Source organism: Cololabis saira, chromosome 8 (assembly GCF_033807715.1).
Source record: "Cololabis saira isolate AMF1-May2022 chromosome 8, fColSai1.1, whole genome shotgun sequence".
NCBI lineage: Eukaryota > Metazoa > Chordata > Actinopteri > Beloniformes > Belonidae > Cololabis > Cololabis saira.
Window position 1 is genome coordinate 23,692,601 of NC_084594.1, and position 23,912 is coordinate 23,716,512.

The window sequence follows — 23,912 nt, forward strand, 5'->3', positions numbered from 1 at the left end:
AATTGGATGACTTAAAAGACTTACATTCTAAAGTCTGAGTGACCAAAACCAATTAAGTCCCAAAATATGCATTGTGTATGCTGCTTTTCCAAGTATTCGTCTAAGTAAGGAACACAAAAGAGGATAGAAGTAGACTACAATACACACATGCTAAATAAATATATAAAATACATTCAGTAAAGTCATTAGATTCACAATAACTAAGAGATCTCAAACAGCTTTTTATTACATTTTTCAATCAAGAACAGTACAATTTAGTACAGTATCTATCTTGCATCCAGCTCACCGTGGAACACCAACAGACTGAAATGAAATACAAAAAGTGAAAAGGTACATAAGGGTGCAGAGCTCTATAATATTAATGGAAAGAGAAAAGGAAATCCATCTCAGTTGAATTGCATTTTCACTTGTGGCCACGCACGAATACATCACATTTATTGTACATCATTGCAGAAACAAAAAGAAAAGTGAAAATATGTCACAACCTTAACAAAAGTGCTTCTGTATACAGTGAAAAGTTGTCATTCAGATGCTCTGATTTTCAATTTAAGACCAAGAAATAAAAATGTACAAAAGTTTTAGTATGCACAATATGTGAGCACATTTTTGTTCTATGGAGAGTGAAGAGTTTAAGGAGAGAAAAGAACTTCTCAAGGATAGAATTCTCACAATGATTCGTATGATTATTACAAAAATTGGCATCAATAGAACCGGTAAGCATAATTTACACTAAGTATGCTGTCAATATTAAGTCCTTAGCCATTCTTGCTCACTCTGGTGCATAGCATTACCAGTATTAGTATATGATGTATGCAGAGTCTGAGCAAAAAAAAATTGGCCTCTGTTAAGTTCAATCAATAAGTTACTCTCCTTTTTTTGGTAAAAGAAAATCTAGGATTTTTTGCACCATTGAAAGCAAGTCTACAGCATGCACATCTAAATTAACTCATGGCAGACAAAATTAAATGTCAACTTAAAACAGACCATTATTTTCAGACATTGATTTGTACATTTCATTCACAGAGTTGCAACTGCAGTCCCAAGCAAAGGAAGTGTCTACTTATTCAGGTGAGGTGTTTCACTCGAAGTGGATACGGAACACAAACCCCCTCCTTTATAGTGAAATCAAATCATGCCTCAATTTTCATCGCACCGACGCCACTACCGAACCATTTCCAACTAATAGTCAAAAGGCATGAATGAGATTCAAGGGGCTTAACTGGATAATTTACTTATAACGACTCCTTTTGTATTGGAATGAGCATTCATAACTTATAGCATGTGCTTGGTTAGTTAACATAGTATTAGTTTTAGAGGCAAAGCTTCATGTGCAAAAAGCTGTGATGAAAAGAAAAAAGACCAGCTAGAATATAAATACATTATTGACATGTTGAAAGCTGCTCATGTAATATGATCCAACTTTGTTTTCTTATCTGTCTTACACGATTTTCTTGGATTAGAAAGACAAGCTGTAATTCAAACATATCTAAAACCACTAAAGTATGACAAAAAAGAAAGCCATCAAGAATAACAAACCATCAGAATAGAAATCTTAAAAAAAAAAGAGAAAAAAAAGTTAAATAATTTGTACAATTACACTCCAACATTTGCTTTCAAGACGCATACATTTGCATGGGATGATAGTGTTGTTTTCTCTTTCAAGGTAACATAAAATGGTCCAAGAAGGAATGCACAAGTTTCTGATTTGATACCACAGGAGATCCTTTCTTAACTAGGTGATAGACAATTGTGCTCTTCTTTGTGTAGGAAAGGCATTGATTTCCCTTCGTTTTTGTGGTGTCCAAGTCAGTTTAAACAGTGTTGAAGAAGATGCTGTGAACATTCTCAAGTTGTAATTGTCTTCCAGTCAACTTTGGAGTTAAAAGAACATCTGTGAAGCAAAGACAAAATGTTAAATTTATAAATTAATATGATCTCCAATTAACCTAATCCAACTTTCTGTTCGGTATTATATAAAAATATAACAAATTAAGTTAGAACAGAAAGTTAATAATAGGGAGGCAGCTTACGTTCATTGCACACACATCTGCAGAACAAATTAAGTCATTAGAATTTTTGGGAGCTTGCAAAATACAAGGAAAAAAAATCAAAACAAACCTTCAGGCTTCAATTCCAGATCTTCAGAAAACTGTCCCAGGATCCCGTTGCAACTGCCATGCCGTCATCAGTAACTCCCAGGCAGCTAACGCGGTTGTCATGTCCAGCCAACACACCTGGAAAAGAAACACAGCTGAACTTTAGTCCAAAGAACAAGAACATGGACAGTGTTTCCTCTCTACATTCATGTAGTAGTGGCGGGCCGAGATTCCTAAATCTTAGGATTTATTTGTATTATTATTTTTTTTCTAAATTGTGGCAAATACACAACTGTTGCATGCCTTCACAGAAGAGTCTTGCACTGGGTCGGGTACTCACAAATGCTAACGTGAGCTACAGACAACTATCTTACTCTGTATGTATTTTTTTGTGGGCGGGGGGGGGGGGTGTAATACCATGTTAATTACTCGTGAGAGCGCAGTCAGGCAACAGGTGTCCTCTTGGTAAATAGGGGCAGCGAAGTACTTATTAGCTTAAGATAACTCAGAAAAGATTTTAGTTAAATAGATTCTTAAAATATTGATGGTCAGCTAACGTTACGGAACATATCGGTAGCTTAAGTTAATTGGGCCCTGTAATGAATAAGGTAAGACATTTAATAATATATCACAAACTAGAAACAAATTTAAAATTAATAGGGTGTAGGAAATTGAGAGAAACAATCTCATTATTGTCTTATATTTGTAGGTGAAGACTGACTTGACAAACGGGCAGCGGGAGGGGGAGGTGGGTCACCTTGGAGCCTGTATGCCGCTGAGCATTAAAGATGTCCCATACAACAGAGGCTTAGAGCTGTTCTACAAAAAACCCAGAAAAATCCAATGTTCTGAGCCTGGGTGCAAACTTTGCCACTGGTTCTCCATAAATGACTTATTATTTATTTTTTAAATTTAATTTAATAGTTTTATTTATTTCGTTTTACATTCAGCCTTGAAAATGACATTTCCAACTGGCTATTCAATAAAGAGTTTGTAACAGTAAAATCTGGAGTTGAGTGCAACGACTCCCCGGAGAGCCGGCCCCCACTGCTGAAAAAAATCCAGGAGGAAACACTGATAGAATCAAGCTAAGAGTAAAGTTCAGTCAGTATTTTTTAACTGGGGTACTAACTATTTTGTTAGAGTATCTAAAATCTGCTGTTTAAGACCAAGATTAATTACGTACCAGCACGGTCAGCTTTTAGCGTATCCCACACATTACAGTTGAAGTCATCATATCCTGCCAAGAGTAAGCGGCCGCTTTTTGAGAATGCAACAGATGTGATGCCACATATGATATTGTCATGAGAGTAGATCATTAATTCCTGATCAGCACGCAGATCAAACAGCCTGCAGGTGGCATCATCAGAGCCCGTGGCAAAGGCATTGCCATTAGGGAAGAACTGTAAAGACAGAGGGAAAAAAATATAAACATATACTAATCCACAATGGAAGTATAGCACAACAACATGTTTAAAAATAATTGTTTGAAAACATATCCCAATACTTTTTAAAGTGGAAATAATATGAACATTAGAATATTCTGTGCTTTAAAACACTCATTTAGATGCCTGGAGTTACTGAAACTCTGGAGCTGTCAAGCACATCCCTGTGTGGTTGAGGGCATTGGTCTATTAATATCCATTAAAGTGAGAAGTTCAGCATTTTTAGGGTATCATTACATCACAGCAGCAACTCCAATTAAACTAGTTCTCCTCATTTACTGTTCTTTCATGATGTCAGAAATACAATACAATAAAATAAAATAAAAATAGCTGCATAGTTTTAAAGTCCACCTGAAATCAAAGTAGACCGTACTTCTGAAAGTTGGATTAACACACTCAGATTATGTAGCTGAAGTGGAGCTTTTCATTGTATGAAAGAATTTGACTGGAAATAAACTACATGCTCTGTGCATGCTCCAGTTACCTGCCCTGGGCTTTGACCCGGAGGGCCAAAGAAGCCGATACAGACTAATACAGAGAAAAGAAAACGTACACAGAATGTGTAAAATGCACAGAGCTGTAATCCTTTCCAATTCAACGTTAGCCATTTTTCCAATTTGCTTCCACCAGCGAAACTAAAGATTTAGTAGTTGGTTGTGTAATAAGTAAAGTGGAAGAGCACAATGCTAACAAGTTAAAAGCAGCCACCACCGTCAACCATCATGGCTGAGTGAGACGTAGTTTGATCGGTATATCTATTTCCTTAACATTGGCTTACGGTTTTTCTCCCACTAGGGGAGTTTTTACCTGCCATTGTTTATGTAATAATTGCTCGGGGTCATGTTCTGGGTATGGGTCTCTGGAAAGCGTCTAAAGACAACCTTTGTTGTATTAGACGCTATGTAAATAAAATTGAATTGAGCATGCATGTACATGTACAGTGGGACAAAGACATGATTCAAATCAAACAGCTTACTTGAGCTATTCCTGTAGTTTGGCTAAACTGTGCATGTAAATGTACTGACAGTACCTAGGAGGTGAAAATTATTTTGCTTTTGAATTTTGCCTTTAAGATCCAATTATCATGCTATGCAGCCAAATTAACTAAAAATAGGAATGAGCTAATAATATCCTATCAGTGCTTTCTCTGTTTTCTTATAGCTCAACTAGAGAATCTGACTTCTGTTGATTCTTTTCCCCAACATTTTCCACAGTTTTGATGGTTTGCAAACTTGACAGTTAAACAAATGACATGGGACGAACATATGCCTAAAAATAAGGATACGTTGCCCATGGTCCAACTATAGACAAGGGAAATTTAGTTTACAAATACAATTGAGAGTTGTATTTTTTTTAATTCAGTTAAGAGAACTCTAGGGTGAACTGTCAAGATGGGTAAGTTTGACCTCTCATTCAGTAAAACCATCCTCAATGGTTATTGAATGTAGTTGTGTGTCCTAATTTACATTTGTATGGTAGCATAAAGCTTTGTGACTAATATAAAAAAGGACAACTTGGAAGAGAAGAAATGCAGTTTACAAACTGCTACAAAACAGTAAAGGGGGGCATTGTACAAATTACATCAGAAATTTCATTCAGAACTTGACTTGTGTCAACTTGCAATAAAGGCAATCTATATAATCTTGAAGTTTGCTTTTTTTGTGGATAACTTACACAGATGGCGTTAATGTCAGACTCATGACCAGTAAATGTCTGTCTGCACATGCCCTCTCGAATGTCCCAGAGTTTAGCAGAGGCATCACAAGCACCAGAGACGAATAACCGTGCGTCAGGGGCCAGTGACAGGCTCATGACATCACCGGTGTGTCCAGCAAATGTGGTCGTCTGCTGACCTGTCTCAATGTCCCAAAGTGCACTGTAAAGTAAAATATATAAATCATTGTTACACATTTCTTCCAACTTTCTAGCTGCAGAACAATGCTGAAACAATAGTAATTTAGTGTAGGTATTCTTTTAACTCACCAAGTGGTATCTCCAGAGCTTGTAACAATCTGGTTGTCATCAAGAAAGCGACAACAGGACAAATACCCTGATATTTAGAGAATCAGGAAAGAAGTTCGGTAATTCACAAATCAGCATTGGAGATATATTTACACATAAGGTATATCTGAAAAATATTTATATGACTGTATAAGTGTGCAAACTAGGTCGAAGTCAAGGGCAATTGGGTATTGCCCAATTTTTGGACCTTGACCAACATTTTACATTTTGTAAAAATTTGAAAACTAACATTTGTTAAGACTTTCAGTTTTTTAAGGATAGTAAATATATTTTAACAGAGGGATAAAAAAAAAAAGAACATCCCATACCTGTATGTCCAGCGAGCTCACGGCTCACACGTACATTCCCCTCACGTGTTTTCAGGTTGTAAATGGAGCAGATGTTGTCTAAGCCACCACAGGCCACATAGTTTCCTGATGGTGCATATGCACAAGTCATGACCCAGGAAGATCGAAGTGGAATGGCATGAACCTACAAAATACAGTAACCAAAAACAAACATAGTACATTCATTTACTCAGGCCGTTTTACTTGTGACTGGTGAGTTGCTGGTGGGTAAGATTTAGTGTTTGGACAGCATCTCACATGAAGTCATCCCACCCAAGAAAACAAACATTCCAGAGAGAAGTTGTATTGTGTTCATTATGTCTTCAGATAGATATCCTAAGGTTTCTTTTTCCAGACAAAAGTTCTGATTGACAGCGGGGGGCGTGGCCGACCTGTCAAACCTGACCACGCCCTCATAGTAAAAACAGCTGATAAGGACGTTGTCACTTCCAATCACGTGACACTCTGAGGAAGGAGGGAGAACCGCCGAAACTGTTAGAACGGAAGGTAAGAAGTCGGAACTTTGTCTGGAAAAAAGAAACCTTAGGATATTCCAGAGAGAATATAAGGAGTTCACACTTGGCTATACGGGAACTTTGAGATACCGTATTTTCCGCACTATAAGGCGCACCTAAAAGCCTTCAATTTTTTTCAAAAGCTGACCATAATGACGCCTTATAATCCGGTGCGCCTTAAATATGGATCAATATTGAGCCGCAACTTCACCCACTTCTTGAAGTGATTTTTTCGTCAGATCAGCCTTCCGCATCAGTTCCGAAACAGCTTTTTTTCTCTCTTCTCCCTCTGGATATTTTTCAGCAAAGGCTCTGTGTGTATTGTTGAAATGTCTTGCAACATTTGACCGTTTATTGTTAGACAGTTTTTCCTCCACAAATTAGGCATACTGGTAGGCCACTCTCATCAGAGGTAAATGCAAATTAATCTGCCCAGGCATCATTGAATGTTCGATTTTCTTCAGATATTTTTCTTTTCTTACATTTCTCCATACTTGGCCTTGCTGGGGTTGAAAGTCGCGACGAATGGATGGCGTTTTGGCAGGTATAAGGGCGAGTATGACGTTTATTTTGAGCGTCGAAAAACAGTAAAATATATTTATTCTAATATGTCAAGATCACACGATCTTCCAATTTAGAACTAAAATATTGAAGAACTAACACAAATAAAATACACTTCAATTAAATACTTAGTTTTTTTTTTGTAATTTATTTTCCGAAGCCACTCGGAGCCGCAGTATAAGGATGAAAGAGCCGCATGCGGCTCCGGAGCCGCTGCCGACCCTTGGTCTAATGGATGCATAACGTAACCCCAGCCTCTACTGTAGCGTCACTTCACTTTTTGGCACTCCTAATTATATCCACTTGTGTCCTATTGATGTTATTTGTCTTTGGTGTGTCTGATGAAGAAGGGAAACATGGTGGCAACAGCATCATGACATTCGAAAAATTACCTCAGCTGCAGCAACTAGGAGAGAGCTCAAAACTTAAAGAGGAATGATTGTCACTAAACATAATGAAGTCTCTACACACACCGGTTCTTGAGTGAAGATTAATTAATAAACAGATGAATTGCTAAAATTTAAATGTTTAAAAAACGTATTTTTAATCGCCCCCCCCCCCCCCCAAATACAGTTACGGTATAATTGGTGTGGTTTTAAAATAAAACTGTCCTTGACAGCAGACCAACCAAAGCTCAAACTACCAAATCCCACCAAGGCTAGTCATATATGGCGCTTTTACACTAGTACCTACTCAGCGCGACTCTACTCGCCACGCCCCCGTTTTGCACTTTTAAACTACGGGTGGAGGTGGGTGGAGGCGTGCCGAGTAGATACTTTTTCTATATCTATTCTGCCAAGGTTCTAACCCTCTTAATTTTCCTATTTCACCATAGATCACACTTTGGGACGCCTTCTTTATATTTTAGCGTTATTTCCGCGTAGATTAGAGTGAGTTTGATGCTCCTTAGCAAGTTTGGTCCTGGATCAACATCAACCGCGAGCACTTGCTCCCCGTGGCTGATTTATGGTTCCGCGTCACATTTTACGCGGAACCATAATTCAGGCGAAGCTGCAGTCTGTCTGCGCTGATCACTGACACACCGGGTCGGAGCGGATTTGGTCATGATGTTTAACCTGTGTTTTGTGATTAATAAGCACGGGTTTTAATTATTTTTCGTTGGATCAATGTAGCAAATAAAATCGTTGGGACCATCCAGCTCCTCACCCATCAGATACGTGTTTCACGTGATCAGTTCAGGTAAAACGGCAGTCAAACCAGCAAAAATGTCATTTTGCTGGATGAAATATATTAATTCCTGATAAAAATAAGTTTGTAAGTGCACAGCTCTGCTCCTGTACGCATGTGAATGAGTGTACGTTTGTGTCTACATGAAAGTACAATCTGCTGAGAGTTCTCGCTTCGGGAATCCCGGTGTGTGATTGGACGACGCCTCGGCATCGCCGCTGCTCATTTGCATAAAGTTCAGATTTTTCAACTTTTAAATTGACGTGCCGCTCCCGCCGGTCTCGCCGCCCCCCGACGCCCGTTTTTCATAGACAATGAATGGCAGCCAGACGCCTATGACGCCCGTGACGCTTTCAGTGTGAACGCAGGGTTAGCGTGCTGAGTCGGCCCTGGATCTGACATCATCACAATACACGCCACCAATTGGTCGGGGGGCGGGGCTGTCAGACGTTTGAATCAGGATGCGGGAGTCAGCGCGAGAGCAACTCGCAGCGATTTTATTCAACAGGCAATGGCAGCGCAAACGTCTGTTTCATCCAACTCTGAGGTGCAGATGTTCATAAACCTGGTGGCTGAGGAGAGAATTAACAAGGGATCTAGACGGGCGATACGGAACGATCAGATCTACTAGGCGCTCTGTCACTTATTAGCCACTCGTCAAAAAAAAAAAAAAAAGCGTTGCCGCTTGAAGCTTCTTTCACTCCCATTTTTTAAACTTGATATCGAACACAAGTCACAGACCCAGCAGCGCATACATCATCTCCTCCATGTTCTACATCTTTACAGCCTGTCCTAACTGCATGCGAGCGTCCGACTATCGCGTCGCACTGCGTGGCATAGGACGCTCTCTGTCCACGCTGAAAGCGTTATGGGCCCCCACGTTCTTTTGATTGACAGCTGAAACTCGCTTTTTAAGAGGCTGATTTATGGTTCCGCGTTACACCAACGCAGACCCTACGGAGTAGGGTACGCGGCGACGCACCGAACTGTGCGCGTTGTTGCGTAACCTACGCCGTAGGCTACACCGTCTTTTTTACGCGGAACCATAAATCAGCCTTAACCGCACTACCCGCCCGTGCACTCCTAAAAGAAACTCCTAAAAGAGTAAAGAGACAAGTAAAAGATGGCTGAGTACTTGTAATCTTCCTACGGTTGTACTTTCTAAACAGAAAACAAGCTTGATATTGTGATATTTAAATGTTCTTCTATTTTCTTCCTGCCGCTCGCATTGGAAGCCGGTTGAAAGCGCTGTAGGAATCTCTATGATACCTCCTCATTTCACTACAAAAACCTCAATAAAGTGGCAGAAAGAAATATTATCCTATTATTATCTTATTATTATATCTTATTATCTTATCAGAACCTTCCAACTCCCTGGCGATCTCCCTCCCGCCAGCTGCCACTTTATTGAGGTTCTTGTATTGAAATGACTGTTTCCTACAGCGCTTTCAACCGGCTTTCAACGCGAGCGACAGGAATAAAATAGAAACAGGGCGTCCGACCAAAGTCCAGCTCAAAACGGCATGCCGCGTCGCGCTGCGTCGCTCGCAGCCAGTTTGGACAGTCCAATAGAAAATAAAGCAATGGAATAGTTTTTGACGCTGACGCTCGCTCGCGAGTTGTAACTATTCTGTATGTCTAGCATAAAATGACCCTTCTTTTATCACCTGGTCGTTGCAGTGCCTAAAAGGAAAATAAAATCTGAAAGAGTCAACAATTTTGATTTTGATTAAAACAATGTACCATTATGTCTAGGGCTGGTTATCGATTCAAATATCAATAATCAATTCGATTATCAGGATCTGATACGATCCGATGTTGATTTGGGTTAGTGTTATTAAAAATGTACTTTGAGCTGTTGCCTGAATTATATGTCTGTAGTTATGCAACATATTAATACTAGTATTATATTGAGATTCAAAAACAAGTATTGGCAACTAATGATGGCTCCCAGTATTGTGATATAATTGCTTTCAGAAACATTGTGTGGGGCAGAATTATTAAACAGATCCAGGGCAGAACAGAGGTAGGGCCCTATGAAATCGTTTGAATCTTTTCCCACATTACGTTTTTATTTTTTCCATTTTCTTTGTTTTTCGGTTTTTAATTTTTGAGAATTTGGTTTTTAGCATTTTATGCAAATTTAAGAAGAACACTTACATAGGGAAAAACAAACGTTACAACACAAAGAGGCTGGCGATCATGTACTTTAACGGCTTTAACATCTGTAGTAGGTGGAATCGTAATTTTGTATTACAGTACGAGGCACTCTCCTCGCGTGGAGGGCGAGTGAGGTCCGTTTACAACGCAGCTGGTTGTGCGAACGGATGCGAACGCAGGCTCAAACAGCTAGTATATTCCAGCATTAACATTCCTGGGGAAGCTGCTCTGCCCTGTACCTGGGAATAATCCGGTAGTTCTGTAGCTTCTGCGCTGATTTCTCAGGCGGCCGCGACGACATATTTGTTTTGTGAGGGCAGCGGGGGCGGGAAGGGGCAGAAAAGCGCGCCGTGTCCCTGGCTTATTCACACCATGCGCATGTGTGAATGAAATTACGTGACTACTGGGATTAAAGTTCACCGGGTGAAAATGTTATGAAAGAAAAAATAAATAAATAAAAAAAATAAAAATCGATTTTTAGGAATTAATAGGAGAATCGATTTAGACACTATCACATACACCAATTGTCATAGATCCACTGTCCAGATGGGGCAGTGTGTGTATTATAACTGCCATAGCCATCATAATCCAGGCCCTGAGAGCATATTACAGAGCTACAGGACAGGAAGCCTTCAAGCACTCATACAGGAGGGAGCAGCGTAGAGAGTGTAGAGACTGTGTATGCTGGGATTTTCTCCTGATTAACTCAGTGTTTGCAGAATCTTAGTCTCAATAATTTTCAATCATTACATTGGGAGAACCAATCCAAATTTAAAACACCACACCAGTGTTGGGGGTAACGCGTTACAAAAGTAACGCAATTACAGTAATGTATTACTATTTGCTGTAACGCAGTAATATAACGCATTACTAATAAATTTTCGTTAATATTTTACTCGTTACAATCTAAGTAACGCGCGTTACAACGCATTTTAACCCGTTTAGCTGTTGTTTTTTAAAGAATTCACCAACACCGCGTCCGCGAGACATCCCGACAACAGAAAAAAGCGTTGGGAACGCGGCGCGGCAGAACGTAGCGCCGCTGGACACTGTTTGTGTGGGGACTGTTCAGTGAGCAGAGCCGGCAGGGAAAAGTCAACAGTGCGGCGTGTCCGCGTGTAACTTAAATCTACCATGGTCTCAGCGTTAGGGCTCTTGATGGGTGCTTACTTGTAATCTTCCTACGTTTGTACTTTCTAAACAGAAAACAAGCTTGATATTGTGATATTTAAATGTTCTTCTATTTTCTTCCTGTCACTCGCGTTGAAAGCCGGTTGAAAACACTAGGAAACAGTCATGGATGAGGAACGGCTGATCCAGTTAGTTGAAATGAGAAGTTATCTCTATGATTCCTCCTCATTTCACTACAAAAACCTCAATAAGTGGCAGAAAGAAATACTATCTTATTATTATTATTATAAGGTCCCGGAACATCGGGAGGGAGAGAAAAGGTCCTGTAAGTGGGGAAAAAAACGAACAATTAATAACTGCGTGTGGTGACGCAATCAAACAGCGAACAGCGTGGAATGAGCGGCGTGTTCGTGGTGTTAAATGCAGCAAACATATCAGCATGTCAGATCATTACTGGGATGTGGGGAAAAAGCAGAGGACACGAGAAATGATCCAGGCTGAGTTTTATTTGGGAAACCGCTGGTGATGGAGACTGTGACGGGGACGCGCAGCGCAGGTGATCGGGGAGAGAGCGCAGCATGATGCATCCGAAATAGACAATCAGGCGATCTATGAACTTCAATGAGAAACAAACACCAAGGGAATGTGGGTAAAAGGAGGTGCCGGATCTTGTTCCAGCAGAATCTGACACAAATTAAGCCCTAATAAGATTCTTATTATTATATCTTATTATCTTATCAAAACCGTTCTCCCTGGCGATCTCCCTCTAGCAGCTGCTACTTTATTGAGGTTCTTGTATTGAAATGACTGTTTCCTACAGAGCTTTCAACGCCAGCGACAGGAAGAAAATAGAAACAGGGCGCCCGACAGAAATCCAGCTCAAAAAGGCGCTGCGTCGCGCTGCGCCGCTCGCAACCAGTATGGACAGTGCAATAAAAAATAAAGCAATGGAACTGTATTAACTCTGTATTACTGTAATAACTCTATTCGAGTTGAAAGCGTTAAGACCCTTTTTAACCCTCAATGGTTCCTTTCTGAAAAAGGAGGTTATAGTAAAGAGATTCACGGGTTCAAACATGTTGTTTACAACGGTGCCTGCTATGCCTGTAAACCGGGTCGGACGTCAGCCTAGAAATGACGTCACGCTAAACAACTCAATTCGAGTTGAGGGGGGATGAGGGGTGATGTGATGGCACCCCCCCTGAAATTAAAACGGTCCAAATCACCCCCCCCCCCTGAAATAAAAACGGTCCAAATCATCCCCCCTGAAATAAAAACAGTCCAAATCATCCCTGAAATAAAAACGGTCCAAATCATCCCCCCTGAAATAAAAACGGTCCAAATCATCCCCCCTGTAAAACTGCCATCCCTCCTTTCCATCCCTTATGTCATTTCATCAATGAATGTGGTTTTACTGCTATTTCAACATTTAGAGTCATCACCAGAAAAATAACTTATTTGACAATTTTCACCTGTTTCAAGTAAATTTTCACTTGAAATAAGTAGAAAAATCTGCCAGTGGGACAAGATTTATTTTTTTTTGCTATTTTGTTGAAAGTAACTCAAAAGTAATACACAAGTAGTGTAACGCATTACAATTCAGATATAGTAATATTGTAATGTAACTAATTACTTTCAAATGACAGTAACTAGTAATATATAATGTATTATATTTTGGATGTAACTTGCCCAACACTGCACCACACTGGGGTGGTGGTAATGGGATTCAGCCCCAACAAGTAATCTGATGGAGCCAAAGATGCAAAACAGTCACATTATGAGAAGTCCCTTGATAAATTTGAATTGTGCTTGAGCCTGCAACCATTTTAAATACAAGCAGACCAGGAGAAAAGTTTGAATTCAGGCTAGTCGACAGCAGGTCAGCTCAGTTAGTTTCAGTTGATTTCCTGTAAACATCGGGTTCATGTTTTAAACTTTCTGATGGAGTAGCAAAAAAAAAAACCCCAGAACTTTCCTTGAGACAACTAAGTGAGCTAAATATGTTTATTTGATGATGATCAACGGCCCTCTTGAAGATATTGCAAATTAATGCAGTAAAAAACTTTATAACTACCTGATAAATTCTATACAAATCTTTATATCACAAACCAATATAAACAAAACATTCAAAAGTATTTTTTACATCAATTTTCTGTAAAGGGCAGTTTCTTTGAATGAATACGTAACATGACTTACCTTGTTTGTGGTATAACTATCCCAAATAATGAGTTTGCCATCTTGAGAGGCACTGACCAAGAGCCTAGGAAAAAAAGAGCAACAATATGAACAAGAGTTCTCACGCAAGATTAAGTTTCAATAGGACAACATAAAAATGCCACCAATAAAATATAGGTTTAACATTTGGACATTGAGCAAGATTTTGCACTTTGCCAAAAAAAACAATAACATCAACCTATACACCAGGATTAATATTTTATGATGGTCAGTATACCTGGAATCTGTTCCCCAGTGCATGGCATAGATTTTAGCCAAATGACCCCGCAGCGTTCGTCTTGTACGCATTTGGATTCGACCAACTGGGTCAATATTAGCTGTGATCTGCAAAACATTACATACTCAGATTAATGTCAGACAACAGTATATGGTTCTAACTCAAAACAAAAGACCGACATGTAAAAAATACCTGTGATAGTGTGGCATCTGCACATGCTTTCCTAGCATCCTGAGAAAAAGAGAAGTCAAGTCTTTAGTGCTTAATTTCTCCAAGTCACGTCAAATTTTCCTTGTACATTCCTTATGATAGTCAATTGCATCCGGGGAAAAAAAAAAAAAAAAAACACACACTCACATTACATCACATTTTGTTACTTACTCTGATCTGATTCTTGAGCTGCTCCGCCTCTTGGCGTAACTGGTCCAGTTCACTCATTTTAAAGTGCGTTTTTTTAATACCTTACTCCAGCAACCAGGACACTTGTTGATCTAAAATGAAGCATAATTAAATATTTAAGTAAACGAATAATAGTGAGATTCTCCGTCACACAAATCTTCATTTCAAAATCAATGTTATGTTAAAAGTGCCTCTGGAATGAGCTCAGACACAACCACCAGTGACATGCTAATGTTTCAAGCTTAATAATGATAAATACTAGGTATAGAATAGATTTTGATTGCCATTTGCACACATACATTCCAGTACTAAGAATTATTGTGCATTTCCCGAGTATAATAATAATAAATCCTGTTAAGGCACAACTTTCCAGCGAATTGAAAAGCAGTCATTATCCTGTTGACCTCAATCCCTGGGATACCTATAGTTTTCATTAAGTGATCAATAAGCCACTTAAATTAATACAGAGCCACAAGGCCCCCTCAAAGTTCATCTAATAAAGTAAGATTTTAAATTTGAAACATTGTACAAGAATTATCTCTGATATAAGAAAGAAATCGATAAAATATCCTATATGATCTAATAAAGCAAATTAATACATTAAGCTAGTAATATAACTTCATTATCATCATTTCTGCACAAAACATTGATTTCCTTTACACAGATTACCAATTTAAAAAGAACACAAGAAGAAATTATAATTGGCTTGGAGAGCCATACACTGAAAAAGTCTATGTGTACATTGTATAATGTATATTGAAAAAAAATCTGTATATTACTTTTTTTTTTTCCCCACATGCACACAGCACATATATACCGTATTTAAAAAAAGGTCACCCATCTCTTACAGACTCCAGTTACACTGACTGCAATATAACCATGTACTCAGATCCACTTAATTAATCATTTAAATGTGTCACCAGAACTACATCTGGGAGCACACCGCTAATTAACCTCTGCGGTAATGTAAATATGACTGATGAAGATGGTGGACTATTTCTGTAGTACTAATTAATGGACAATATAATTCCAGATGAGTCTCAGAAAACTGTTCACTATGAATGAGCATGCATCCACATAACTCAACATTTTCTACAAATTAAATGTTACTAAGAATTTCAAAAAGGTTGAATCAACATTTGAAATAAATAATAAGAAAGTAACTTAATGAATACCGCACTTGGTCTGATCAACTTTTAGACAAATGCACCTTTGAAAGTAACCCAGAGTTTATTAGCACACCCAATAAACTCTTGCCCCTTTCACACAGCCAGTTCGAGGCGGGAACGTTGCGCCTTTAAGCCGCCTCGCTGTTCTGTGTGAAAGTCACGGAGGCGGAATGGGGGGGCCAAGTGGCCCCACCAATAAGCCGGCAGCGGAGGTAGTCACAGAGCCGAAACGGGGTCTGTGTGAATGACACAGCCGGCATGCCGGGGCCAGCCGGGGCCAGCCGGGGCCAGCGCTGACGCTGTCGTCACGCCTCTGATTGCGGAACGCCGGCATGCTGTGTGAATTTACAGACGGGAGCGGCGTTATGCCGGCGTTGTATGGTTCTGTGTGAACCAACAAAGGCGGCGTATTGGCAGGACTTCTTTACACCAATATTGCGGAATCTCTGTGTGAAAGGGGCTTCTGCAACTATAAACAGCAATGAAAGATTAAGTTCAACCAACCTTGCCCTCCCAGACGTCTTAACTGTTGTATTTCAGTCAATACATCTATGTGAGTGGACTTTGTAAAAAAAAAAAAAAAGACAAAACTCCCTGACTACATAATCTTTTAGATCTGCCGATAAGTTGACCTTTTTAAAACACAGGTTATCCTCTTAGACTCATTAATCTTATAATAAATGAGTCATGGAAAACAATTCTTATTTAGTATCTTATTGGGAGTGGGATGACACTTCACCTTGACACCAACTGAATAAAGAAAACGCTGCAGCCATCTAATATTTTGGTAATCGATTATTCTATTGAATATTCCATTGATTTGATCATTGTCTTTGTCACCATCACTGTTTTCGGTCACGGGCCAGCGTCTCTACAGCAAAACTCTTCACAAACGTTACACCAAGCCCCAGACTGATGACAATAATTAAAGGTGCTTTCACACATTTGTTTGTTCAGGTCCAACATCACTTGATAAGCTTGTAAACGTAGTGTTTTTAACTTGGTTCAGTTCCTTTCTCACACAGACCAAAAAGTGCCACTTCACACTATATGAAAACATAATCTCTTATTGTCCATGTGTCTGCACAGGGGGAAGAAAAAAAAACAAAAAAAAACAGGGAAATACAGGAAGAAAATTCTCTGTTGCAGAGTTTACTGGTGTACTGCTTGTCCTTTGGGATATTGAAAACCTACTTGGATTAGTTATGTACTATTTTTTTTTTATAGTGCTTTATTTGTGTCAGATAAAGATTAAAAACACAAACAAGTAAAAGCATAATACCCAATACTGACACCATTTCCCCCACTGCAGGCCCCCCTCAGACAATCCCACTGTTGCACTGCAGAATCACTTGCAACTTCTAATTGTTTGCAAATGAGCATCTTTCCCCACATACCTTGCTTACTAATCCGTGGACTAATATTTCACTGTAATATTACATGCATTTAAAAATGCAGGCAATAATATCGCTTGCAATACCTAGGTGAATCTTTGTGGTCAAACTTATTGTTTTAATATGACCAGTTGGAGTTGGACACTTTAATGTGTTCTGCAAAGAGGATCCAAAAACTGTAGCTTTCAACTGAATTAATAAACAGTGCATATAAATATCACCAGCTGAACAATATGTATAAATAGTGTTGGAAGTGCTGCCCAAAAATACTATTCTGCAGTGCTCTTAGCAACTATTTTTGTCTATAGTTTACAATGCCAACCAGTATTGCAGCCATTTACAATAACATTTATACACTAGACTAATGATTAGGGCTGCAACAAATTAGACGTAGTTAACAAAGATCAATGGCAAATTTAGTTAACAATCAATTTAATAATCGATTATTAGTTGGCGACGTCACCACAGGTCTTTTTTATGCTGTGGATCACAACTTATAAGACTTCCTTGAGGAATAATGGTGTTCATCTTTCTTTTAATGACAATCAATATTACCGTGTAAAAATTTTCTTTTTTTTCCAAACGCACAGATTTTTATCCGTTTAAGGTGGTTAATGCAACATATTTTCTGACGTGCTGTCTGTTGGTGGGAGTGTGCTCAAACGTGTGCATTTGTGTGTGTGTGCGCAAAAGTCTGCTGTGAGCGATAGAGAGCAGGGGAAATTGTAATTGAAAAAAACAATGCTTGGTGTCTTTTCCGAAACAAAGACCAAATTATCTCAGAAACTGATCTGCGAAACTTAGCTAGCCATTAGCTGATCAACTGCCAATCAATCATACTGGAAATAAATGTATGGACGTGAATTCAACAGATTGAGACCAAAACAGGTTTGTTGAACCAGACTGTAAATATGTTTACTTCTGCTCTAAAGTTGGACATTTTAACATGGAAGTCAGTGGAGATTGTCTCTCTTTTGGAGCACCCTACAGTGGCCACCCGTGGAATTCCAACAAATCTTAGTTCCACATGAGACACAACCCAGAAGTTAGATGGTTGGCCCCTGGCAGCGAAAAATTAACATAACAAATGTGCGACGACAGACTGTAAATATATGTACGATGTGAATGTTGTTTGTGATTGTACTTCAGAAGTCCTGGGAGCGCAGTAATGATAGATGTATAGGAGCTGTAAAGATAGTTGTATAGGCGTGCAAAGCTCTATTTCTCTGCTTTCTGGTCTTTTCCCATCAACTTTTCCCTTGAGGGGTCACCACAGCGAATCATCTGCTTCCATCTAACCCCGTCTTCTGCATCCTCTTCTCTGACACCAACTAACTTCATGTCCTCTTTCACTTCCGGTAGTTTTTGAATTTTCCAGAATCAAAGAGTTATTGTTATGAGAAGCACTGCCAAATCATGTTGGCAATGACAGGATGGTCACGAATGGGGTTTAACTTGATTTCTTAACTTTATTTTTTATTAGTCTTATGAGCAGAGAAGTTTGTTCATCACACACGTTAAATAAATCACATTTTTGGTGGAAAATAAACATTTTCTGGTTAGCTCCTATATGCCTTAAACAATCCTAAGCCAAAGTATATCGTTAAATAAAATGGTTTACGTTATTGCCCTATTCATGATCCAATCAGTCAATAATAATTTCAATAGTCTACTATAATATATATATATATATATATATATATATATATATATATATATATATATATACATACACACACACACACACACACACAAACTCATTAAATGCAGCCCTCCTAATGTTTTTAAGACATTGGGATGCAGGAAAATAAGTGATTTAATATTTGAGATTTATTTAAGAAAATAATGATAAACTGTACCAGTACTGTGGTCCTCTATAGAGATTTGAAAAACACAAAAGGAAGGTTCACATTGCATAAGATAGATAGAAATATTTCTAGTGATGCTAACATGGCTCCCTGGTAGTTTTCTGCCTATGGGGATGGAGGAAAAAATATTTAACTCCCAAAGCTCCTAAAGCTTTGGGAGTTAACTCGGAGGTATAAAGTACTTACAAAATGTGTTTCTCATTGACGCTGGCATGCAAGGTACCAAAAATGCAAGCGATTCTTTGCATAGCTTGCATCTAGCATGCATCTAAATTCTTGTGGCATCTTAGTCAAACTCAAAGTGTCTCAAAAACAAAGATGAAGATGGCTGAAACATCAAACCAAGGCAGCAAACTGTTCAAATAAGGAGACATAATAGTGGCTATGTCTTTTATGCACAAAATGCCAAAAATGATGTGCTTATTTAATTATTTTTTTCTAGGAATAGAACATAAACAATTAAACAAATGTTATTTTTTATTCCCAAAATAATTTCCCAGATCTGGAAAGCTTTACAAAAAACTATTTGATTCATAGCTCTATGACTGTGTAACCACACATATCAGATAAACACCTTCTTAGTTGTTGCTATGTGCAAATCCAACCCTGCCATTAATAACTAGACCTAAACTGATGTTTTTATAAATATTATGAGTTAAACCTAACAGTGCTTTATCACCACAAATTAATTACTAAATGGTTAATTGAATGTTTTTTTTTTTTTGTTTTTTTTTTTAAAAGTCCCCTTAATGGGACTTATACTTTTCCCCCCCAAAATCGCATGAAATAAAATGCGTTTGCCAATCATCGGAGACCACCCACCAGGTAGCCCCTCCAGGCCGAAAAACGTCCCTCTCCTACTACAGGGTCGTTTTTTGTCCCCATAAAAAGTTCCTGAAGGCCACACTACTGGGCTGTTCCTGGTCATGGAAACATACCGCAAAGGCCCGGCCCCGAAAAATTTACCCGGCACTCCCACCAATGAATACTCACCTATAAAAAGGTGTCAAAATCCCCCCCCTAAAAAATAAAAATCCAACTCTGCAAACATCAATGATAATTACTAATATAGCATAGCCTGTGGTTATAAGCATCTTGAAATAAATAAAAGTTTTAAATACTCATTCAGAAATAAAAACCCTATTGACCTCTGTGGATGCTTACAGTTAAAGAGTTCTTCCCCATCATCACTTCTCCTTTCCAAGCGCCTGATCAGGGTCAGCTGACTGCATGATAAACAATAAGCAGTGGCAAACAGCCTGAAGTTGCAGCTCACTAGATGTTTAAGTCCCTCAAGGGCTGTGTATGTGTGTGTAATTATAAAAAAGGTATCTCGTACATTTCCTGTAAATTTTGAAAAAATTAATGTGGCAGAAAGGAAAACAAACATCTGTTCACAAAGGACCAGTCAGATTATCTGTACCGCTAAACTATGATAATGCAATGTTTCACAGGTCTTAAGCTGGATAACAGAAAAAGCTATAACCAGCAATATCACTGAGCAACACCATAATCCTAAAAGCTAAAATCCTCAGTCAATGAGTCTGTAATCCTATCCATGTCCACTAACATAGATAATAGCAAAGCCTGTCCAGGCATTAAAAATATGTTTTCAGAATTATAAAAGGGATGATTCTAATCTTACTTCTTTCACGCACATACAACAAATCCAGGCACTTTCTCTAGACAAGTGCCTAGATTTTATGCTGCCAGTGAAGTTGCTACCCTTATACAGATCCTCTTTTCCAATTATCCAGTATGTCCAGATACTGAAAAATCTACAGTACCTCTATTGAAATACTAATAAGCAAACCTGCATTATTTTGAAACCCATGAATATGTGAAATTAACATGAAACCCTACACTAATTTAAACATAAAGTGAGTTACTTTTTGATGGATGCAAGATTTAGAAGCATAAATCAACACTATTAAACAAACAGATATACTATATGTCCAACTGCTTTACACAAGCTTATCCAAGGCTGTACAGACAGTTGACCTAGAAGCTATGAGCAGTCTGATTTGCCTACAACACTGTTGCATTCAAATAACATGTTTTGCATTTTACGTGTCTGGTTGGTTTGCCTTTCCAATTTGTTATACAGTTCATTCATAGAGACCATATCAAAAGGGACATTTCTGCAATTTTTCACAATGTGCAGCAAACTGATGAAGAATAGCCTGTTAGTATCTAATTAAGTCTAATCGAATTTTTACGTGTAATAATGTGACTTGCACGGATGGAAATCTGATGCGGCTAAACGCCATCTTGCAGACTGCTGTCTGCTAGTTAGCTCAGCTGTGAAGGCCTGCAGGCAGGGCAAATATGAAATGTACACAATCAATATCCTAACAATTCCACGTATGTCTTCACAGTGCTTAAGGGGTAAGTAATCTGAATCCAGCCCCTAAAGTCGCCAAATGTTTTCACATACCGACCAAAACAGTAAAATTATCTAATCCAAAGAAACGCTAACCAAAGTCACTTCAGGGAAGACTTGCTGCTCTTCCGCAATTACACCCAGTGCTATGTGGTTAGCATTTAGGCCATCAGTGGGTAAACCTTGAAACCGGCTTGCTGTACGGCCTGCAGAAATCCACTTACTCACACACTAGCAATCTCATTAAACGCAACAGGATTTAATTACGACGTATCCGTATATTTACTTTTGTCTAATCCTGTAGGGAACCTGAGAGAAAAAAATGAGAGGAAAAAAAAAACCCTGCAAGGTCGGGCGACGAATTCACTTCAGTAAACGGCAAATGCAATAACAAGAGGCTGGAGATTTTTCATAAAAGTGAGCGACCTATTAGTATCGATTGATGAAGACATAAATCTGTAAATCCCCGTCGTCACTAACATGAGTTTAGGCGTTGCACCGGCGCCCTGTTGCAAGACGGCACAAATAAGCTAAATTTGGCTTATGAAAACAGGGTGTTAACACTGAATACTGCCACAACAGCACCTTCTGACACACAAACATTATTATATATATATATAGATAGATAGAGATATAGATATAGATATATACACACACACACATACATGCATGCATGCATACATAGAGAATGAGAGACAAAGAAATATATATAGAAATAAGGCACCAGCAAACCTAAAAAAATGATACCAGATGCATATATTCAGCAACCACCAGTTACTAATATTTGCTTGTTAATTTCTTTATCGTCTCAGCCCAGCCCAGTGTGTCATCAAGACACAGCAACATCATTACATGTTACATTTGCAAATAAAGGCAATATAATGCAAGGATGAGGCTTGATGTTATTATTTTACAATGCTCCTTTATAAAAGCCACTGCAACTAGTGACTTAACAAAGAACAGTTGTTTATAGCCTGGTCTTTTAAGGCCAATAATCATCTCCACTGGGCCATTAAAATAAAAACTGGCCAACATTAAGGTTACTTCCACGGTAATCCTGGGCTTTTACATTGATATTAAGTTAAGCTGACCGGTCTAGGAGGATTTGCAGCAATAATAATGTAAATAATAACTAAAACACTCTTAAAAACCTGGGGTTATTAGTGTCTGCTGGCTGTAAAGTAGCTACTAGTAGCTGCTGCTACCCCACCCCCTGCAAACACAACCATTTATCGGTGCTGGGGTTATTATTGGTTACAATATATGCAAGGAGAGGGGTGGAAAAAGGCTGAAAGCAGCGCAATCTTTTTGTAAAGATCTTACCTGATTTAATTCGCACCCGTTTTTGCGTTTTTTGGCATTGACTGGAAAACAAGACGGCGTTATTTCTCCGATCCACGCATCGACGGGCTCAGCGACTAGCCCCAGCAGCTAGCGTCGTTCTGCGAGGAGGGAGCAGCAGGTTTGAAGGCTGATTTATGGTCCCGCGTTACACCGACGCAGAGCATACGGCGTAGGGTACGCGGCGACGTGCACGTACCGCGTACCCTACGCCGTACCCTACTGCGTCGATTTAACGCGGCTTGATGGGGAGGAGGAGGAGGCGGAGGAGGAGGAGGAAGAGGGTGGGGGGAAATCACACCCACTAGTGAGACACGACGCCGTCAAAACCAAAAAACAACCCAATTTTCAAAGTCACAACTCTTCATGGAGGAGAGACCCCGCTGCAGCCACTCGGGCGGGTTCAGCGCCGTCCCTGTGCGAGGTTAGACTGCCGTGCGGCCATGAACGACGAGATGGGCGCGGTGACCCTGCAGTCGGCGCCGGGAAACCCCACGCTGCAGCAGCAGCAGCCGGCTCGCTGGGGCTGCAGTCAGCTGGAGGAGCAACTGTTGTCACTTCTGAGCAAATTTCACAAATCCACACTTCTCGTTTGCTATATTTGTATTTGTATTTCATAGAGGTACTAGAAATGCCTGGAGAACATTGTGTTCATTTTTTTCTTACATACTCAGATTGACTCTTGAAAAGCTTTTTTTTCCAAGTATTTTTCAGTAGTTCAAACAAATAAAATAGGGAAAAGGGTATATTATACTTGCTTAAGATATGTTTAGATATTTAGGTAGTACATATTATATGTTGAGAGGGATAGTTATAATTATGTAATATATGTTATATATTTATTAGGTATATATATATGTATATATATGTATATATATGTATATATATATATATTATATAAATCTATATAAATATACACTAGATAAACTACATAAATATCCCTATATATATATATATATATATATATATATATATATATATATATATAGGGATATTTATGTAGTTTATCTAGTGTATATTTATATAGATTTATATAATATTTGTATTTGATATATATTGATATAATATTTATGTAATATTTGTATTTTCTATATACTTATATGGATACTTATGTAGTAAGAGGCATATTTACAATACGTAGTATTTATATAGACTATATTTATATGGATATTGTGTAGATATAATATTAACAATAATGTAAATTCATAGTTATAAAGGAGTAGGAACTAGGAAAAAGTGTATACTTCTTCCTACTCCTTTTTTCAAACATATATGAATATGAAGATGTTACTGTTTATTTTATTTTTTTATATATACATGTTCGAAATAAAAATTAATTAATTAATTAATTAATTAATTCATTCATTCATTCATTCATTCATTCATTCATTCATTCATTCAGTATAACGACAGAAGCGCCAGTAATATCGCATGTTTTTTTTTTGTTGTTGTTGGGGTTTTT

At 38.6% G+C, this 23,912-nt stretch overlaps 1 protein-coding gene across 1 annotated transcript; it reads right to left on the reverse strand.

The window, feature by feature from the left end:
• Positions 1 to 210: 210 nt before the first annotated feature.
• On the reverse strand, positions 211 to 22,610 carry gnb1b (guanine nucleotide binding protein (G protein), beta polypeptide 1b). Its single transcript, XM_061727328.1, has 11 exons — positions 22,433 to 22,610; positions 14,278 to 14,387; positions 14,089 to 14,127; positions 13,897 to 14,003; positions 13,641 to 13,704; positions 5,872 to 6,034; positions 5,525 to 5,591; positions 5,216 to 5,417; positions 3,283 to 3,499; positions 2,119 to 2,234; positions 211 to 1,891 (listed from the first exon to the last, which is right to left on the reverse strand). Exons 2-10 carry the CDS (start codon positions 14,332 to 14,334, stop codon positions 2,128 to 2,130), a joined length of 1,023 nt encoding a protein of 340 aa, XP_061583312.1. The 5' UTR covers positions 14,335 to 14,387; positions 22,433 to 22,610; the 3' UTR covers positions 211 to 1,891; positions 2,119 to 2,127.
• Between the last annotated feature and the right edge of the window lie 1,302 nt (positions 22,611 to 23,912).

Coding starts and splice junctions, on each gene's coding strand:
- gnb1b (XM_061727328.1), bottom strand. CDS start 14,334: ATGAGTGAACTGGACCAGTTACGCCAAGAGGCGGAGCAGCTCAAGAAT. Junction 3,500..5,215: donor CTGACATTAACGCCATCTGT/GTAAGTTATCCA, acceptor CTGTCTTTACAG/TTCTTCCCTAATGGCAATGC. Junction 2,235..3,282: donor GCTAAAAGCTGACCGTGCTG/GTACGTAATTAA, acceptor TTTCTTTTCCAG/GTGTGTTGGCTGGACATGAC.